Source organism: Symphalangus syndactylus, chromosome 14, assembly GCF_028878055.3.
Source record: "Symphalangus syndactylus isolate Jambi chromosome 14, NHGRI_mSymSyn1-v2.1_pri, whole genome shotgun sequence".
NCBI classification, from domain to species: domain Eukaryota; kingdom Metazoa; phylum Chordata; class Mammalia; order Primates; family Hylobatidae; genus Symphalangus; species Symphalangus syndactylus.
The window spans coordinates 25746537-25761187 of record NC_072436.2 but is presented as its reverse complement, the minus strand read 5'-3'; the positions used below and the strand labels follow the sequence as shown (position 1 = coordinate 25761187).

The following is a 14651-nucleotide window of genomic DNA, read 5'->3' as shown; positions in this document are numbered from 1 at the left end:
CATGTGTTTCAGGTTAACATGGAATGCCTAACATGGTTGGGGGGTGGGGCAGATTCTGAATTTTTTTTTTTTTTTTTTTGGGACGGAGTCTGGCTCTGTCGCCCAGGCTGGAGTGCTGTGGCGCGATCTTGGCTCACTGCAAGCTCTGCCTCCCAGGTTCACGCCATTCTCTTGCCTCAGCCTCCTGAGTAGCTGGGACTACAGGCGCCCGCTACCATGCCTGGCTAATTTTTTGTATTTTTAGTAGAGATGGGGTTTCACCGTGTTAGCTGACCTTGTGATATGCCTGCCTCAGCCTCCCAAAGTGTGGGGATTACAGGCGTGAACCACCGCGCCCAGCCAGATTCTGAAATTGTTAACATGTATCTGTGTTTATGCCCATTATCATTGTCGATGAAAAGAGTCAAACTCTAAAATATTTGAAGAGATTTATTCAGAGCCAAATATGAGTGACCAATGGCCTGTGACACACCCCTCAAGAGATCCTGAGAACATGTGCCCAAAGTGGTCTGACTACAACTTGATTTTATACATTTTAGGGAGACATAAGACATCAATCAATACATGTAAGATGTACGTTGGTTTGGTCTGGAAAGGCAAGACAACTGGAAGATGGGGGCTTCCAGGTATTGTGTAGATGCAAAGGTTTTCTGATTGGCAATTGGTTGAAAGAGTTAAATTATTGGCTGGCTGTGGTGGCTCACGCCTCTAATCCCAGCACTTTGGGAGGCCGAGACGGGTGGATCACCTAAGGCCAGGAGTTTGAGACCAGCCTGGCCAACATGGTGAAACCCCATCTCAACTAAAAATACAAAAATTAGCTGGACATGGTGGCACATACCTGTAATTCCAGCTACTAGGGAGGCTGAGACAAGAGAATTGCTTGAACCCAGGAGGCAGAGTTTGCCGTGAGCTGACATCGAGCCATTGGACTCCAGCCTGGGCAAAAAGAGCGAAACTCCATCTCAAAAAAAAAAAGAGTTAAATTATTGTCTAGAGACTTGGAATCAATAGAAAGGAATGTCTGGTTGAGATAAGGGTTTGTGGAGACCAAGATTTTATCATGCAAGTGAAGCATCCAGGTAGCCGACTTCACAGAGAGTACACTGTAAATGTTTCTTATCAGACTTAAAGAGTCTGTTATATCAGTAATTCCAAAAGGGAGGAGGATATAACAAGGCATGTCCAGCTCCCCCTTGCCCATCATGGCCCATACTAGTTTTTCAGGTTAACATGGAACGGCCCAACATGGTTGGGGGACTCAGAATTTTATTTTTGGTTTACATCATTATTCTTTTTCTGATCAACATGACAGCAAGTTGCAGACATGATGTCATTTCACCCCTAAATCATTCACTGTGTATTTCCCTCAAACAAGCACAGTTTTCTATAAGCTTTGTGCAACTATCCCAATCAGGAAATTAACTTGATACATTAATCCAGACCCCATTCAAATTTCACCAACTGTGAAATACCTCCTTTTTCTTTTCTTTTTTTTTGAGACGGAGTCTTGCTCTGTTGCCCAGGCTGGAGTGCAGTGGCACAATCTCGGCTCACTGCAACCTCCACCTCCTGGGATCAAGCAATTCTCTGCCTCGGCCTCCTAAGTAGCTGGAATTACAGGCTCCCACTATCACCCCTAGCTAATTTTTGTATTTTTAGTACAGATGACGTTTCACCGTGTTGGCCAGGCTGGTCTTGAACTCCTGACCTTGTGATCCACCCGCCTCAGCCTCCCAAAGCGCTGAGATCACAGGCATGAGCCACCGCACCTGCCCTCTTTTTTTTTTTGAGACGGAGTTTTGCTCTTGTTGCCCAGGCTGGAGTGCAATGGCGCAATCTCCGCTCACTGCAACCTCCGCCTTGCGAGTTCAAGTGATTCTCCTGCCTCAGCCTCCTGAGTAGCTGGGATTACAGGCATGCGCTAATTTTGTATTTTTAGTAGAGATGGGGTTTCTCCTTGTTGGTCAGGCTGGTCTCGAACTCCCAACCTCAGGTGATCTACCCACCTTGGCCTCCCAAAGTGCTGGGATTACAGGCGTGAGCCACTGTGCCTGGTCCTCCTTTTTCTTTTTATCCAGGATCCAAATTTAGGATCATTTATTACATTTTTAAATTAAGTCTCTTTAATCTGTTTTAATCTGGAACATTTCCTCACTCTTACTCGGTCTTTCATGACCTTGACAAATTTAAAGGGTAGAAGTCTTTAATTCTATAGGATGCCCATCAACATGGGTCTATCTGGTGTTTCCTCAGGTCTCGATTTATACATTGATTGATTGATTGGTTGATTGAGACAGAGTCTTGCTCTGTCACCCAGGCTGGAGTGCAGTGGTGTGATCTTGGCTCACTACAATCTCTGCTGCCCGGGTTCAAGCAATTCTTGTGCCTCAGCATCCTGAGTAGCTGGAACTACAGGTGTGCACCACCACACCCAGCTAATTTTTGTATTTTTTGGTAGAAATGGGTTTTTGCCATGTTGGTCAGGCTGGTCTTGAATTCTTGGCTTCAAGTGATCTGCCCACTTTGGCCTCCCAAAGTGCTGGGATTACACTGTGAGCCGCCACGCCTGGCCTAGACTTATAAATTCTTGGCAAGAACACCACACACACAAAAAATTGATTTCTTTTTTTCTTTTTTTTTTTTTTGAGACAGGGTCTCACTGTGTTGCCCAGGCTGGTCTTGAACTTCTGGGCTCAAGCGATTCTCCTGCCTCAGCCTCCCAAAGTGCTGGGATTACAGGCATGAGCCACCGTGCCCAGCCCACAAAAACATTATGCTCTGTTCTTCTCAGTGTGTCACACTGGGAGGCTCATGATGCCAGTCAGCCTTTCCCACCACTGATGCTATTAACCTTGATCACCTGGTCAAGATGCTGTCTGCCAGTTTCCTCCACTGTAATGTCACCTTTTTTGCCTTTCCAAATGATAAGTATTTTCTGGGAAATACTCTGCAACTACCCTAATATCCCATTCCCCATCAAACCTCCACCCACCCACCAGGCTTTGTATCCATTGATGACTACTGTATAAATCAAGTCTACTATAATAATTGCCAAATGGTGATCTATTTCCATTATTGCAGTTACATGTATTAGTTAGCATTCTACTGTAAGAGCTTTCTGTTCTCCTCATATTTATTTACAGATATATTTATTTGTTTCAGCATGGATTCCAGTTTTAATCAGTGGGTTGTAATCCATTGCTGTCATTACTTATTATGATGCTCAATTTTTAGAGGGGGACAGAGTCTTGCTCTATTGCAGTGGTCTAATCATAGCTCCCTGCAACCTTGAACTGCTGGCCTCAAGTGATCCTCCCACCTCAGCCTCCTGAGTAGCTGGGATTACAGGGGTGTGCCACCCTGCCCAACTAATTTTTTAAATTTCTTGTAGGGTTCAGGCTATGTTGCCCAGGCTGGTCTCAAACTCCTAGGCAAAAGCAGTCCTCCTGCCTTGGCCTCCTTACATGCTGGGATTACAGGCATGAGCCTCCACGCCTGGTTTGATGCTCAAATTTCTCACAGGTTTGGCCAGTGGGTATTCCTTTAAGCTGGTTTCTGTATCCTTTTGACATGTCTCCAACATTCTTTGAGCTCTTTTTTTTTTTTTTTTTTTTTTTTTCCTGAGGAAAGGCCTTGCTCTGTCATCCAGGCTGGAGTGCAGTAGCACAATCATGGCTTATTGGCTTATTGCAGCCTCAGTCTCCCAAGCTCGAGTGATCCTCCTTTGTCAGCCCCCCAAGTAGCCAGATGACTGGCGAGTGCCACCATGTCTGGCTACTTTTTTATTTGTATTTTTTGTTGTTGTTTGTTTTGTTGTTGTTTTAATTTTTTAAATTTAATTTTTTTTTTTTTTTTTTTTTTTTTTTTTTTTTAGATGGAGTCTCGCTCTGTGGCCAGGCTGGAGTGCAGTGGCGCGATCTCGGTTCACTGCAACCTCTACCTCCTGGGTTCAAGCGATTCTCCCACATCAGCCTCCCGAGTAGCTGGGACTACAGGCATGCACCACCACGCCCAGCTAATTTTCATATGTTTAGTAGAGACGGGGTTTCACTATGTTGGCCAAGATGGTCTCAATCTCTTGACCTCGTGATCCGCCCGCCTCGGCCTCTCAAAGTGCTGGGATTACAGGCATGAGTCACCCCTCCCGGCCCTTTTCTCTTTTTTTTTTTTTGAGACACAGTCTCCCTCTGTCACCCAGGCTGGAGTATAATGGCACGATCTCAGCTCACTACAACCTCCGCCTCCTGGGTTCAAGCAATTCTCCTGCCTCAGCCTCCCAAGTAGCTGGGATTACAGGTGCCTGCCACCACACCCGGCTATTTTTTTTTTTTGTATTTTTAGTAAAGATGGGGTTTCACCATATTGGCCAGACTGGTCTTGAACTCCTGGCCTCAAGTGTTGCACCTGCCTCAGCCTCCCAAAGTGTTGGGATTACAGGCGTGAGCCACCGTGGCAGGTGGCTAATCTTGTACTTTCCCTGGATAAGAAGTGAGACTCAAATTTCCCTGGATAAAATATTTTGATTTCCCTGGATAAAATGTTTTGGGGCTCATCTCGTACTTTCACTGGATAAGAAGTGAGACTCAAAGGAGGCCAGACAGCACGAACCTATGGCTAAGGTTATGCCAAGGCCACACTGAAGTCAGGCCGCTTGAACATGCTGATGAGGATTTTCTGCTGGCACTGCTACCCCCTTCTCAGGTGCTGCAGGTGCAATGAGTGTATATTATGAACTCTGGTTGGATCTTGTCTGCACTCCCTCAATATTCAAAGTCCAGTTGGAAACGTTCCAGTTAGTTGGGTTAGGCCAAGTGCCTACCTTTAGGCTGTGAAAAAGTGGGAAGAAGGATAAATGTTCTCCAACTGCCATAAAGGGGCTAGAGCTCATTCTGTCAATACTGTCCACAGTGGGGAATTGTGCAGAAATAGAAGATGATTTGAACCCTAAGTGACTCACAGCCCCTTTCCCACATATCTACTTCATAGCTGGGGAGATATAGATACAGACATAAACAAAAGGATAAAGTTGGGAAGACTGTGCACCAAACCAGTGGCATGTTGGTAAATGTTTAACAAAAGCTCCCCAGGGAAAAAAAAAAAAAAAAAAACAGGCTGGATTTGTTATGTTCACCTATTTCTGTTGTGTAAGGACTCCCACCATGGCCAATTTCAAATGAGACATCACTGAATACAGAGTTGGAAAGAGATGTGCGTTGGCATGTCATTTATATAGCATTCCCTCCATACAGATACTAAAGATGTAAACTACTCAAGATGTCATAGTAAAATGCAGTAAAATAATTAGGAAGTGATGAGTTTTGAATATTTATCACCTTTGCTTTAATAAAATTTATTTAGTTATACGTTTATGTAATTTAATTTAATTTTTTTTTGAGATAGAGTTTCACTCTTGTTGCCCAGGCTAGAGTGCAATGGTGCAATCTTGGCTCACTGCAACCTCTGCCTCCCGGGTTCAAGAGATTCTTCTGCCTCAGCCTCCCGAGTAGCTGGGATTACAGGCATGTGCCACCACACCGGCTAATTTTGTATTTTTAGTAGAGACAGGGTTTCACCATGTTGGCCAGGCTGGTCTTGAACTTCTGACCTCAGGTGATCCACTGCCTTGGCCTCCCAAACTGCTGGGATTACAGGTGTAAGCCACCACGCCCAGCCATAATTTAATTTTGTTTTGTTTTGAGACGGAGCCTCGCTCTGTCCCCCAGGCTGGAGTGCAGTGGCCTGATCTCGGCCCACTGTAACCTCCACCTCCCAGGTTCAAGCAGTTCTCCTGCCTCAGCCTCCTAAGTAGCGCCAAGCTAATTTTTGTATTTTTAGTAGAGACAGAGTTTCACTATGTTGGTCAGGCTGGTGTCAAACTCTTGACCTTGTGATCCACCCGCCTTGGCCTCCCAAAGTGCTGGGATTACAGGCATGAGCCACTGTGCCCAGCCCATAATTTAATTTTTAATTAAGGCAATGTTTAGCAACTGGCATGCCCAATTCCAGAAGAGTCATCAACACAAGCCGCTGGTGTGAGCTTCAGCACTTGAATGCACCAAACTGTCTCAGTGTTTTCTTCTGGAAGTGGAATAATTGAGGGTGGGGAAGGCATACTTTTATTCATTTTTTTCATTATTTACATTATTTAAAAAACAGTGGCATTTATAGTGTTTAAAAAACTGTACATGTACTTTCAAATATTTTTCAAATGAAATTTAATTTAAAAAATAAATCTGGCTGGGTGCGGTGGCTCATGCCTGTAATCCTAGCACTTTGGGAGGCCGAGGCGGGCAGATCACGAGGTCAGGAGTTCCAGACCAGACTGACCAACATGGTGAAACCCCGTCTCTACTAAAAATACAAAAATTAGCTGGGCACGGTGGCACGCGCCTGTAATCCCAACTACTCAGGAGGCTGAGGCAGGAGAATCGCGTGAACCTGGGAGGCAGAGGTTGCAGTAAGCCGAGATCGTGCCACTGCACTCCAGCCTGGGCAACAGAGCTAGACTCCATCTCAAAAATAAAAATAAAAATAAAAATAAATAAATAAATACATATACACATGCATAAATCCATAGAAATTTTGACCCTTATCTCTCCTCCCTCAGTTGAGTGCAGTGTTAGTTGGCTTCCCTGACTCCAGTCACAACTCCTCCAACTGATTAATGGAAAAGGTTGCCAAATTATGATCTCTAAAGTTAATTCTGGGCCGAGGAACAGTGGTCACACCTGTAATCCCAGAACTTTGGGAGGCTGAGGCAGGAGGATCACTTGAGGCCAGGAATTCAAGACTAGCCTGTACAATGCTGTCTCTACAAAACAATTTAAAAATTAGCCTCGCATGGTGGTGCACACCTTTAGTCCTAGCTACTCAGGAGGCTGAGACAGGAGGATTGCTTGAGCCCAGGAGTTCAAGGCTGCAGTGTATTATCATGGCACCACTTTGCTCTAGCTGGGTAACAGAGTGATATATATTATATAAATAAATATATATATAATATAATATAAGATAAACCTGATCGTGTCCCTCCTTCCCAAAAATCTTCAGCCACATTGAGTATAAACTCTCAGGCAGGATTTGAGCTCAATCTCCTTTTTGAAGATCCTCCATTCCTCTGCCTCCTTCCTGGGTCTCAGGCCAGGGGTTTTCAAACCCTTCCACAGAGCTTTTGTTTACTGGGGGGAGCAGCGAGCAGCTGAGCACCTGTGGGTAGACAAGGCATGAGGCTCTAGCACCTGCTCCCATCATAGCAGCTCTGATTTGATTTCACGCATTTCAGGTAAAATTTCATTTTAAAAAAAAAAAGGTTCTGTTGCTTAAATACAAACATTTGAAATGAACTGTCTTAGTCCAACAGGATGGCACATCTCAGTCAAGGACTCTCAAATCTGCTTGCTTCTCCTTTATTTACTTCAACTGATGTTTATTGATCACTTGCTATGTCCCAGGCACTGGGGACAAGACAGACTGCCCCTCCCTAGAAGGCTTACAGTTCAGAGGAGTGATGATGAATATTTGAAGAAATTAAGGAACAATATCTTTCCCTTTCTTTCCCCTCACACATCTTTTGTGGTTAATCTCAGATGACATGGACTTTATAAATCTTTTGATCTGCCTTTCCTACTGACCAGAAGAACTCCCTTCTCCATATAAAATTTTGTGTGTGGAGGATGTTGGTGGTTTTTCCTGTTCATTTTCCATTCTCTCACCTTCTGGTGGTAGTGGTTGGAACATTCTTTGGGAAACAACCCTCCCCCACCTTCTCCCTCCCAGTTCACTGGGTTCTGGTTAGTCTCCAGGAGTGGGCAAGTGACCCCAGGCCTCGCCAGCTGGCATCTAGAACCTCCTTAGCCACAGCAATTGGTTCAGAGCTGACCACCCTCTGACTCCAGTGATTGGTTTGGGATGGATGAATGATCACAAATGTCTCACAGTGAATCCCAGACATGTGTAGGAGCCTCAGGAAACAGATGCTCTCTTTTCAGCTGAATTTAAGCCTGAAAAGATGTAGACCCAGAATTTTGGGCAGCAATTTCGTTACACTGTGGAGAGTGAAGCCAACATGGAGGAAAGTAGAGCCAAGTGATGGGAAGAGACTGGATATTCCTGACACTCAATGAGTGGGTCAAGCCACATCTAAAGTTTGACCCCTGGCTCATTTGTTTGTATTGGCTCAGTTCCAGGAGCCAATGCATTTTCCCCTTTTGCTTTAGTAATTTTCAGTCAGCTTTTCCAAAAGAATGTTGAAATGATTTGCCATAGCAAAATATTTCTAATCTGGACTCTCTGAGAGCTCAAGACTGGTATGTCTCTGGGTCCAGCCAGCCTGCCATGTAGGAGCCTCACCCTTTCTCAAGTTCTCTCTGTGTTCTGAAGCCTTCAGGAGATCTGTTTATGTGGGGTCAGCAAGCTAATCCTTTGCCATTTCCTTCTCTTCCACTGGGCTTTCCCCGGAGGGGGCAAGAAGGGAACCCTGTTTTTTTGTTTGTTTGTTTGGTTGGTTGGTTTTGAGACGGAGTCTCGCTCTGTCGCCCAGGCTGGAGTGCAGTGGCACGATCTCGGCTCACTGCAAGCTCCGCCTCCCAGGTTCATGGCATTCTCCTGCCTCAGCCTCCTGAGTAGCTGGGACTACAGGCACCCACCACCACGCCCGGCTAATTTTTTGTATATTTAGTAGAGACAGGGTTTCACCATGTTAGCCAGGATGGTTTCGATCCCCTGATCTCGTGATCCACCCCCTTGGCCTCCCAAAGTGCTGGGATTACAGGCGTGAGCCACCGCGCCCAGCGGGAACCCTGTTTTTATGGAAGCAGGGAGTGGTAAGTCCAGCCAGGTAAGTCCAGCCATCCAGCAAAGCAGCTGATTATATCTATATCTATATCTATATCTATATCTATATCTATATCTATATCTATATCTATCTATAGATAGATAATATTGGCCAGGCGTGGGCCACGCCTGAAATCCCAGCACTTTGGGAGACCGAGGCGGGTGTATCACCTGAGGTCAAGAGTTCGAGACCAGCCTTACCAACATGGTGTAACCCCATCTCTACTAAAAATACAAAAATTAGCCAGATGTGGTGGCAGATGCCTGTAATCCCAGCTACTCGGGAGGCTGAGGCAGGAGAATCGATTGAACCCATGAGGCAGAGGTTGCAGTGAGCTGAGATCATGCCATTGCACTCCAGCCTGGGTGACAGAGTGAGACTCTGTCTTAAAAAAATTAAAATACAAATAAATAAATAAAAATTAAAAATGATACATATTTGTAATGCTTTTTAAGAGATGGGGGTCCCACTATGTTGCCTAGGCTGGACTTGAACTTTTGGGCTCAAGCAATCCTCCCACCTTAGCCTCCCAAGTAGCTGGGACTACAGGTGTGCACCACCATGCCGGGCTAGTGTGTGTGTGTGTGTGTGTGTGTGTGTGTGTTTTGTTGACACAGGGTTTCATGTTGCCCAGGCTGGTCTCCAACTCCTGAGCTCAAGAGTGATCAGTCCCCCTTGGCCTCCCAAAGTGCTAGGATTACAGGCTTGAGCCACTGCACCCAGCCATTTTTTTTTTTTCAGATGTAGTTTCGCTCTTGTTTCCCAGGCTGGAGTGCAATGGTGCAGTCTCAGCTCACCACAACCTCTGCTTCCCGGGTTTAAGCGATTCTCCTGCCTCAGCCTCTCAAGCAGTTGGGATTACAGGCATGCGCCACCATGGCCAGCTAAATTTTGTATTTTTAGTAGAGACGGGGTTTCTCCGTGTTGGTCACATGGGTTTAATGCAATGGTGCAGTCTCAGCTCACCACAACCTCTGCTTCCCGGGTTTAAGCGATTCTCCTGCCTCAGCCTCTCAAGCAGTTGGGATTACAGGCATGCGCCACCATGGTCAGCTAAATTTTGTATTTTTAGTAGAGACGGGGTTTCTCCAAGTTGGTCACGCTGGTCTCGAAATCCCGACCTCAGGTGATCCACCCTCCTAAGCCTCCCAAAGTGCTGGGATTACAGGCTTGAGCCACCGCGCCCGGCTGCTCTTTATGCCTGCAAATATGGGGCACTTGCCTTGTGCCAGGCACTATGCTGGGCATTTTACCCTCATAGGTAATCCTCATAGCAACTTGAGGAGTGGGGATAATTACAGTATTCCCACTGAACAGATGAGAAAACTGAAGCTCAGACAGGCCAGTGACTGGACCAAGTCAATGATTGAACGGTTAGTTAGTGACAGAACTGGGGTTTCACGATGTGTTTAAGCACCGCCCCATCAGTTGTGGCCACTAGGCTTAGGCGGATAGCCTCGCAGAGGAGCCTAGGTGGGGAGGGGGACGAAGAAGAAACATTTGGGACTGTAGGATGTTGAAATGGTCTCTTCGGAGGCTGCTGGTATTGAAACTGGGCAAGGTCCCAGGGCCCTAGTAGAGCCGGAGCGTGCTACGCTGCGATCCCTGAGCCACGGGGTTTTCAGCGCACGGGAAGCCAGGCTTGCCAGGTTGGGGCGGCTGGCGGGGCAGGGCTTCTCGGTCCGTCCCAAGTCCAGGTAAGCTCTCGCGACCTGCGCGGGCAGGGAGAACGCGCCCGCACAGTGCTTGCGAGGTGCAGTGCGCCCCTGGGGGCTCCGGGGCCGTCGGGCCAGGTCGGCTTGGCGCCCAGGGACTGGCCGGACGTGCTGGGCCTTTGGCGGGGGTGGAAGAGGAGGTTGCCGCGCCCTGCCCGGCCCAGGTGTCGTCTCCGGGGGCGGGGTTTGGAGCCCCGCAGCGGGAGATTCCCGGGCGGACTGGCGGGCTAGCGTCGAGAGACAGAAGCCGAGAAGAGGAGGCTAAGCCGGGCGGCGCGGGGAGCGCACTGCGCAGGCAAAGTCGCAGGGCCGCCAGCATGTTCTCCCGAAACCACCGGAGCCGGGTCACCGTGGCCAGGGGCTCCGCCCTGGAGATGGAGTTCAAACGCGGCCGCTTCCGACTCAGCCTCTTCAGCGACCCGCCCGAGGTGAGAGACCCGCGTCCCTGCCTTCCCCTTCCGCGGCTCCCAGGGGCAGCCCCAGCCACCTCGGCCTCCTTCCCTCGCCCGCGTACACGCCGAGGGACGGAGACGCACGGTCTGGGTACAAACCCGACGGAGTTGTTGACTTAAAAAGTAAGGTGTGGACAGTCTGCATTTTCATCGGATCCGTGCTGCCCATTCCCCGGCCTGGTTAGGATTATCTTCCTGAGCCTGGAAAAAGCCTGGGTTGGTCTCAATTTGTAGGGCCCCAGCTCGACTCCCAAAATGTGCCCGGACCCCAAAATGTCTTGGGCATCCCCGGGCCAAGGGCGGTGGGCAGTTAGGCGGGCCCCAAGCGCTCGGACTCTTGGCCTGGGCTCCCGCTTGTTCCCCTGCCGCCAGCCCCATCCCACAACCTGTCGCAGCCATCTGGTCCAGCCTCTGTCATCAACCCCGACTTTAGGCCGGGGCCGCTCGCTTCCCCGAAGCCCAATTCAAAGGCTCCTCTATGCCCCTGCAGGGCTTTTAACTCCTTGGGGTTACTTCCCACACGCAAAATTTCCGCCTCTTTTTCTGGGGCCTAAGATGAGTCCAGCCCCTAGGCTGAGCGTCTCCCCCCGTCCGCTGTCCACGCGTTAACCTGTTGGAGCCCCACCTGTAACGCCCTAGAGGCTAGGGCGGGGCTGAAAGTGTGTGGTTGAGCGGAGACTGAGAGGGCGAATAGCTACCCCGAAGACTCTTCTGTCCCCAAGGTCAGACTCACACTCGCCCAAGGAGAGCCTAGTTCCAAGCCTTCCCTTCCGGGTCTGGAAAGAGTTAAGTGAGGTGGGCCTTCCTTCCGCCCCCTCTACCTCCCGGCTGGGATTCCAGGCCTGGCTTCTGCCCTTTCCCTCCAGCCTGCCCAGAACAAAGAGGCTCTTTCACACCCTTGTCCCGGCGTCCCGGGCCTTCTCTGACTCAGAAGCTAGTGGACCTGGGGAGAGGGGGCCTTTGTTGGGTCCCCTTGCCCCCAAGCGACTGGTCCCGAGGAACCCGCGTGGGGCCAGCGTGGTGGAGTAAGGGGCGAGGCCCGGGACCAGGGGGTGGGGCCTGTGAGCTGGGGCCGCCCCTGGGATTAGCCCGGCCTTCGGAGACAGCTCGGAGGAGCTGGGGCGGAGCCGCAGGGCCCGGCCGCCGAGTGGAGTGTGACTCCGTGGGCCTGGCGTGGAGGTGGGGGCGCTAGGCTGCAGCTGGCTGGGAATCGGGGTTGGTTTCCTGTCTGGAAGGGAAGGGGCCTGCAGAAGGGAGCGGGGACAGCAGCAGACAGGCACACCCCTGCCTTCCTCTCTCCCTCTCCTCCCTTCTCTGGAAAAGCGAGGTAATTGTGAGCCCAGGGTGGAGCGGGCTGGATGGGGGCCCTGAGTTGGAAGGGGTGGCCTTAGGGCTGGGCTGCTTTACCAACTCACCCCTTTGTCCCACTCCCTGGGCTCACTCTCCCCTGAGGTCCTCACCTCTGTGGCTTTTTTAACTAACTTTCTCAAACTAAGCCGGAACCCCTCTCGGGAAGCTCCAACCTCCTGCAAACCCCACGACTCTAGAACCTGCATGAGGCGTCGTTTCCCTGCCCCCTTCCAGTTGTGCCTGCCCCTCACTGCCCTCTCGGCACACAGATTCTCTGTCCACTAGGCCAGGGATGTGGGCGGGGGCTGGGGAGCGGCCAGAGTCGGAATGAAAGGGCCTTTTTCTTCCACAGCTGGGAGAACAGCTGCCACCAAAGCGAGACTGGACACTCTGTGCCTAGAGCCCCCTCTGCAGCTGGCCTTTCCTCCTGGGACCCCACTCATCCTCACTTCGCTTTCCTTTTCTTCCCTGCCTGGCTCCCGGCAGGGCCTGGGAGCAGCAGTGGGCGAGGAAAATTTGTCACAGCAGCCAGAGGGGTTTAACAGGAGTGCAGAGGGATAAGGGCAGCCTCTGCCCTCTGCCCAAGAGCTAGCCACCTCTTTAAAGACTGAGGGAACAGTGGGAGGAGGAACTGTGGGACAGTGTGGTACCTATCTGTTCCCCCTCTGGAGGGGTTGACAAGGGAAAGGGCACCGGGGGGCACAGAGATGCAGGACAGATTGCACATCCTGGAGGACCTGAATATGCTCTACATTCGGCAGATGGCACTCAGCCTGGAGGTAATCCCCCGACCCTTGGAGTACACACCTCCTTCACTTGCATCCCAGCCCCAATCTCTGCCCTGCCCATTCCTGCTACAGCATGGTGGGGACAGCCAGGCCTGCTTAAAGTGGGAAGAGGGACAGGTAGTTCACTATGCCTTGTGTTGGGTGCAGTGTGTGGACCCAGGCTCATTTCTGCCCATCATAGTCTTATGTTTGCAGCAAGGTTTTTACACCTATTTCAGGAAGCTCTGTGGGTGAGTGTAGATGTCTGTTCTGGGGACAAGGGTTCCTTTTAGGTATGGGAAGAAGAGAGGAGTTCAATGTGAGCGAGGTTTACAGAAAGGATTTAGCCTTGCTAGAGAAGGACTCTGGGCTATGAGTAAGGATTCTGCTGGCCCTTGAGACGGCAAGGTGCTGTTTATTCATGTATTTGTTTTTTTCAATTCTTTACAGAGACAAGGTCTCACTATATTGCCCAGGCTGGTCCTGGCTCAAGTGATCTCCCTACTTCGACCTCCCAAAATGCCGAGATTACAGGCGTGAGCTACTGCACCTTGCGCTATGTACTCTTAAACACATGTATAAAACAGGTACTATCTGCCAAGCTCCTTTCAACCATAGGATACCTCAGTGAACAAGACAAGAAAGTTCCATTGTAGTGGGAGAACAGAAATACACATACAAACACATAAATAATATCACATAAAGAAATTATGATGAAAATGGGGATGTAATGAAAATCAGATGAGGGAGGCAATGTTAGATGTGGAGGTCAGGGGAGGCCTCTGTTGGGAGATCTTTGAGCTGAGCCCGGGAGGATTTGGAGATATGTGAAGACTGGAGGAAGGGCAAAGGCCCTGATATGAGGATGAGGGTAATATATTTGTGGGAAAGAGCCAGTGTGGCTGGAATATAGTAGTTGGGGTGGAGCTGATGGGCAGGGGCCAGATCATGCAGGGCCTTGAAGGCCATGATAAGCACCTGGATTTCACCTTAAGTGTGATGTTGGGCCATGGAAGGGTTTTTGTTTTTTTTTTTGAGGCGGGGTCTCGCTCTTTCTTCCAGCCCGGAGTGCAGTGGCGCAATCTCGGCTCACTGCAAGCTCCGCCTCCTGGGTTCACGCCATTCTCCTGCCTCAGCCCCCCAAGTAGCTGGGACTACAGGCGCCCGCCACTGCGCCCGGCTAATGTTTTGTATTTTTAGTAGAGACGGGGTTTCACCGTGTTAACCAGGATGGTCTCGATCTCCTGACCTCGTGATCCGCCCGCCTCGGCCTCCCAAAGTGCTGGGATTACAGGCGTGAGCCACCGCGCCCGACCAGGCCATGGAAGGGTTTTAAGCAAGGGAATGACTCATGCCATGTTTTTAAATGATGGCCGCTATGGAGAATAGGCTGGTGGGAAGTTGAGGGTAGGGTTGGGGGTGGAGGGTTGGCAAGAGAGTTCGCAAATGTCCACCAGGTGGGAGGCTGTTTCAGTAATAGGGGAGTGAACCTGGTGGTGTGAATTAAAATGCTCGTGGTGGAGAAAGGGAGTAG

The 14651-nt window shown here is 49.7% G+C and overlaps 1 protein-coding gene across 8 annotated transcripts in view; it reads left to right on the top strand.

The window, feature by feature from the left end:
• Nucleotides 1-14651, top strand: part of RTKN (rhotekin) — a 32982-nt gene that overhangs the window by 5483 nt on the left and 12848 nt on the right. Inside the window, exons 1-2 of one of the 8 annotated variants that reach the window (XM_055241251.2) lie at nt 10920-10976; nt 12703-13129. The exons of 1 other annotated variant lie outside the window; for it this stretch is intronic. In XM_055241251.2, the coding sequence (XP_055097226.1) occupies nt 13058-13129 (72 nt within the window). In that variant the 5' untranslated portion in view covers nt 10920-10976; nt 12703-13057. Of the gene's footprint in view, nt 1-10303; nt 10977-11818; nt 12180-12205; nt 12328-12702; nt 13130-13567; nt 13705-14651 lie in introns of those variants that run through there. 6 more of the 8 variants (XM_055241250.2, XM_063616560.1, XM_055241254.1 and 3 more) reach the window with 6 other exon arrangements.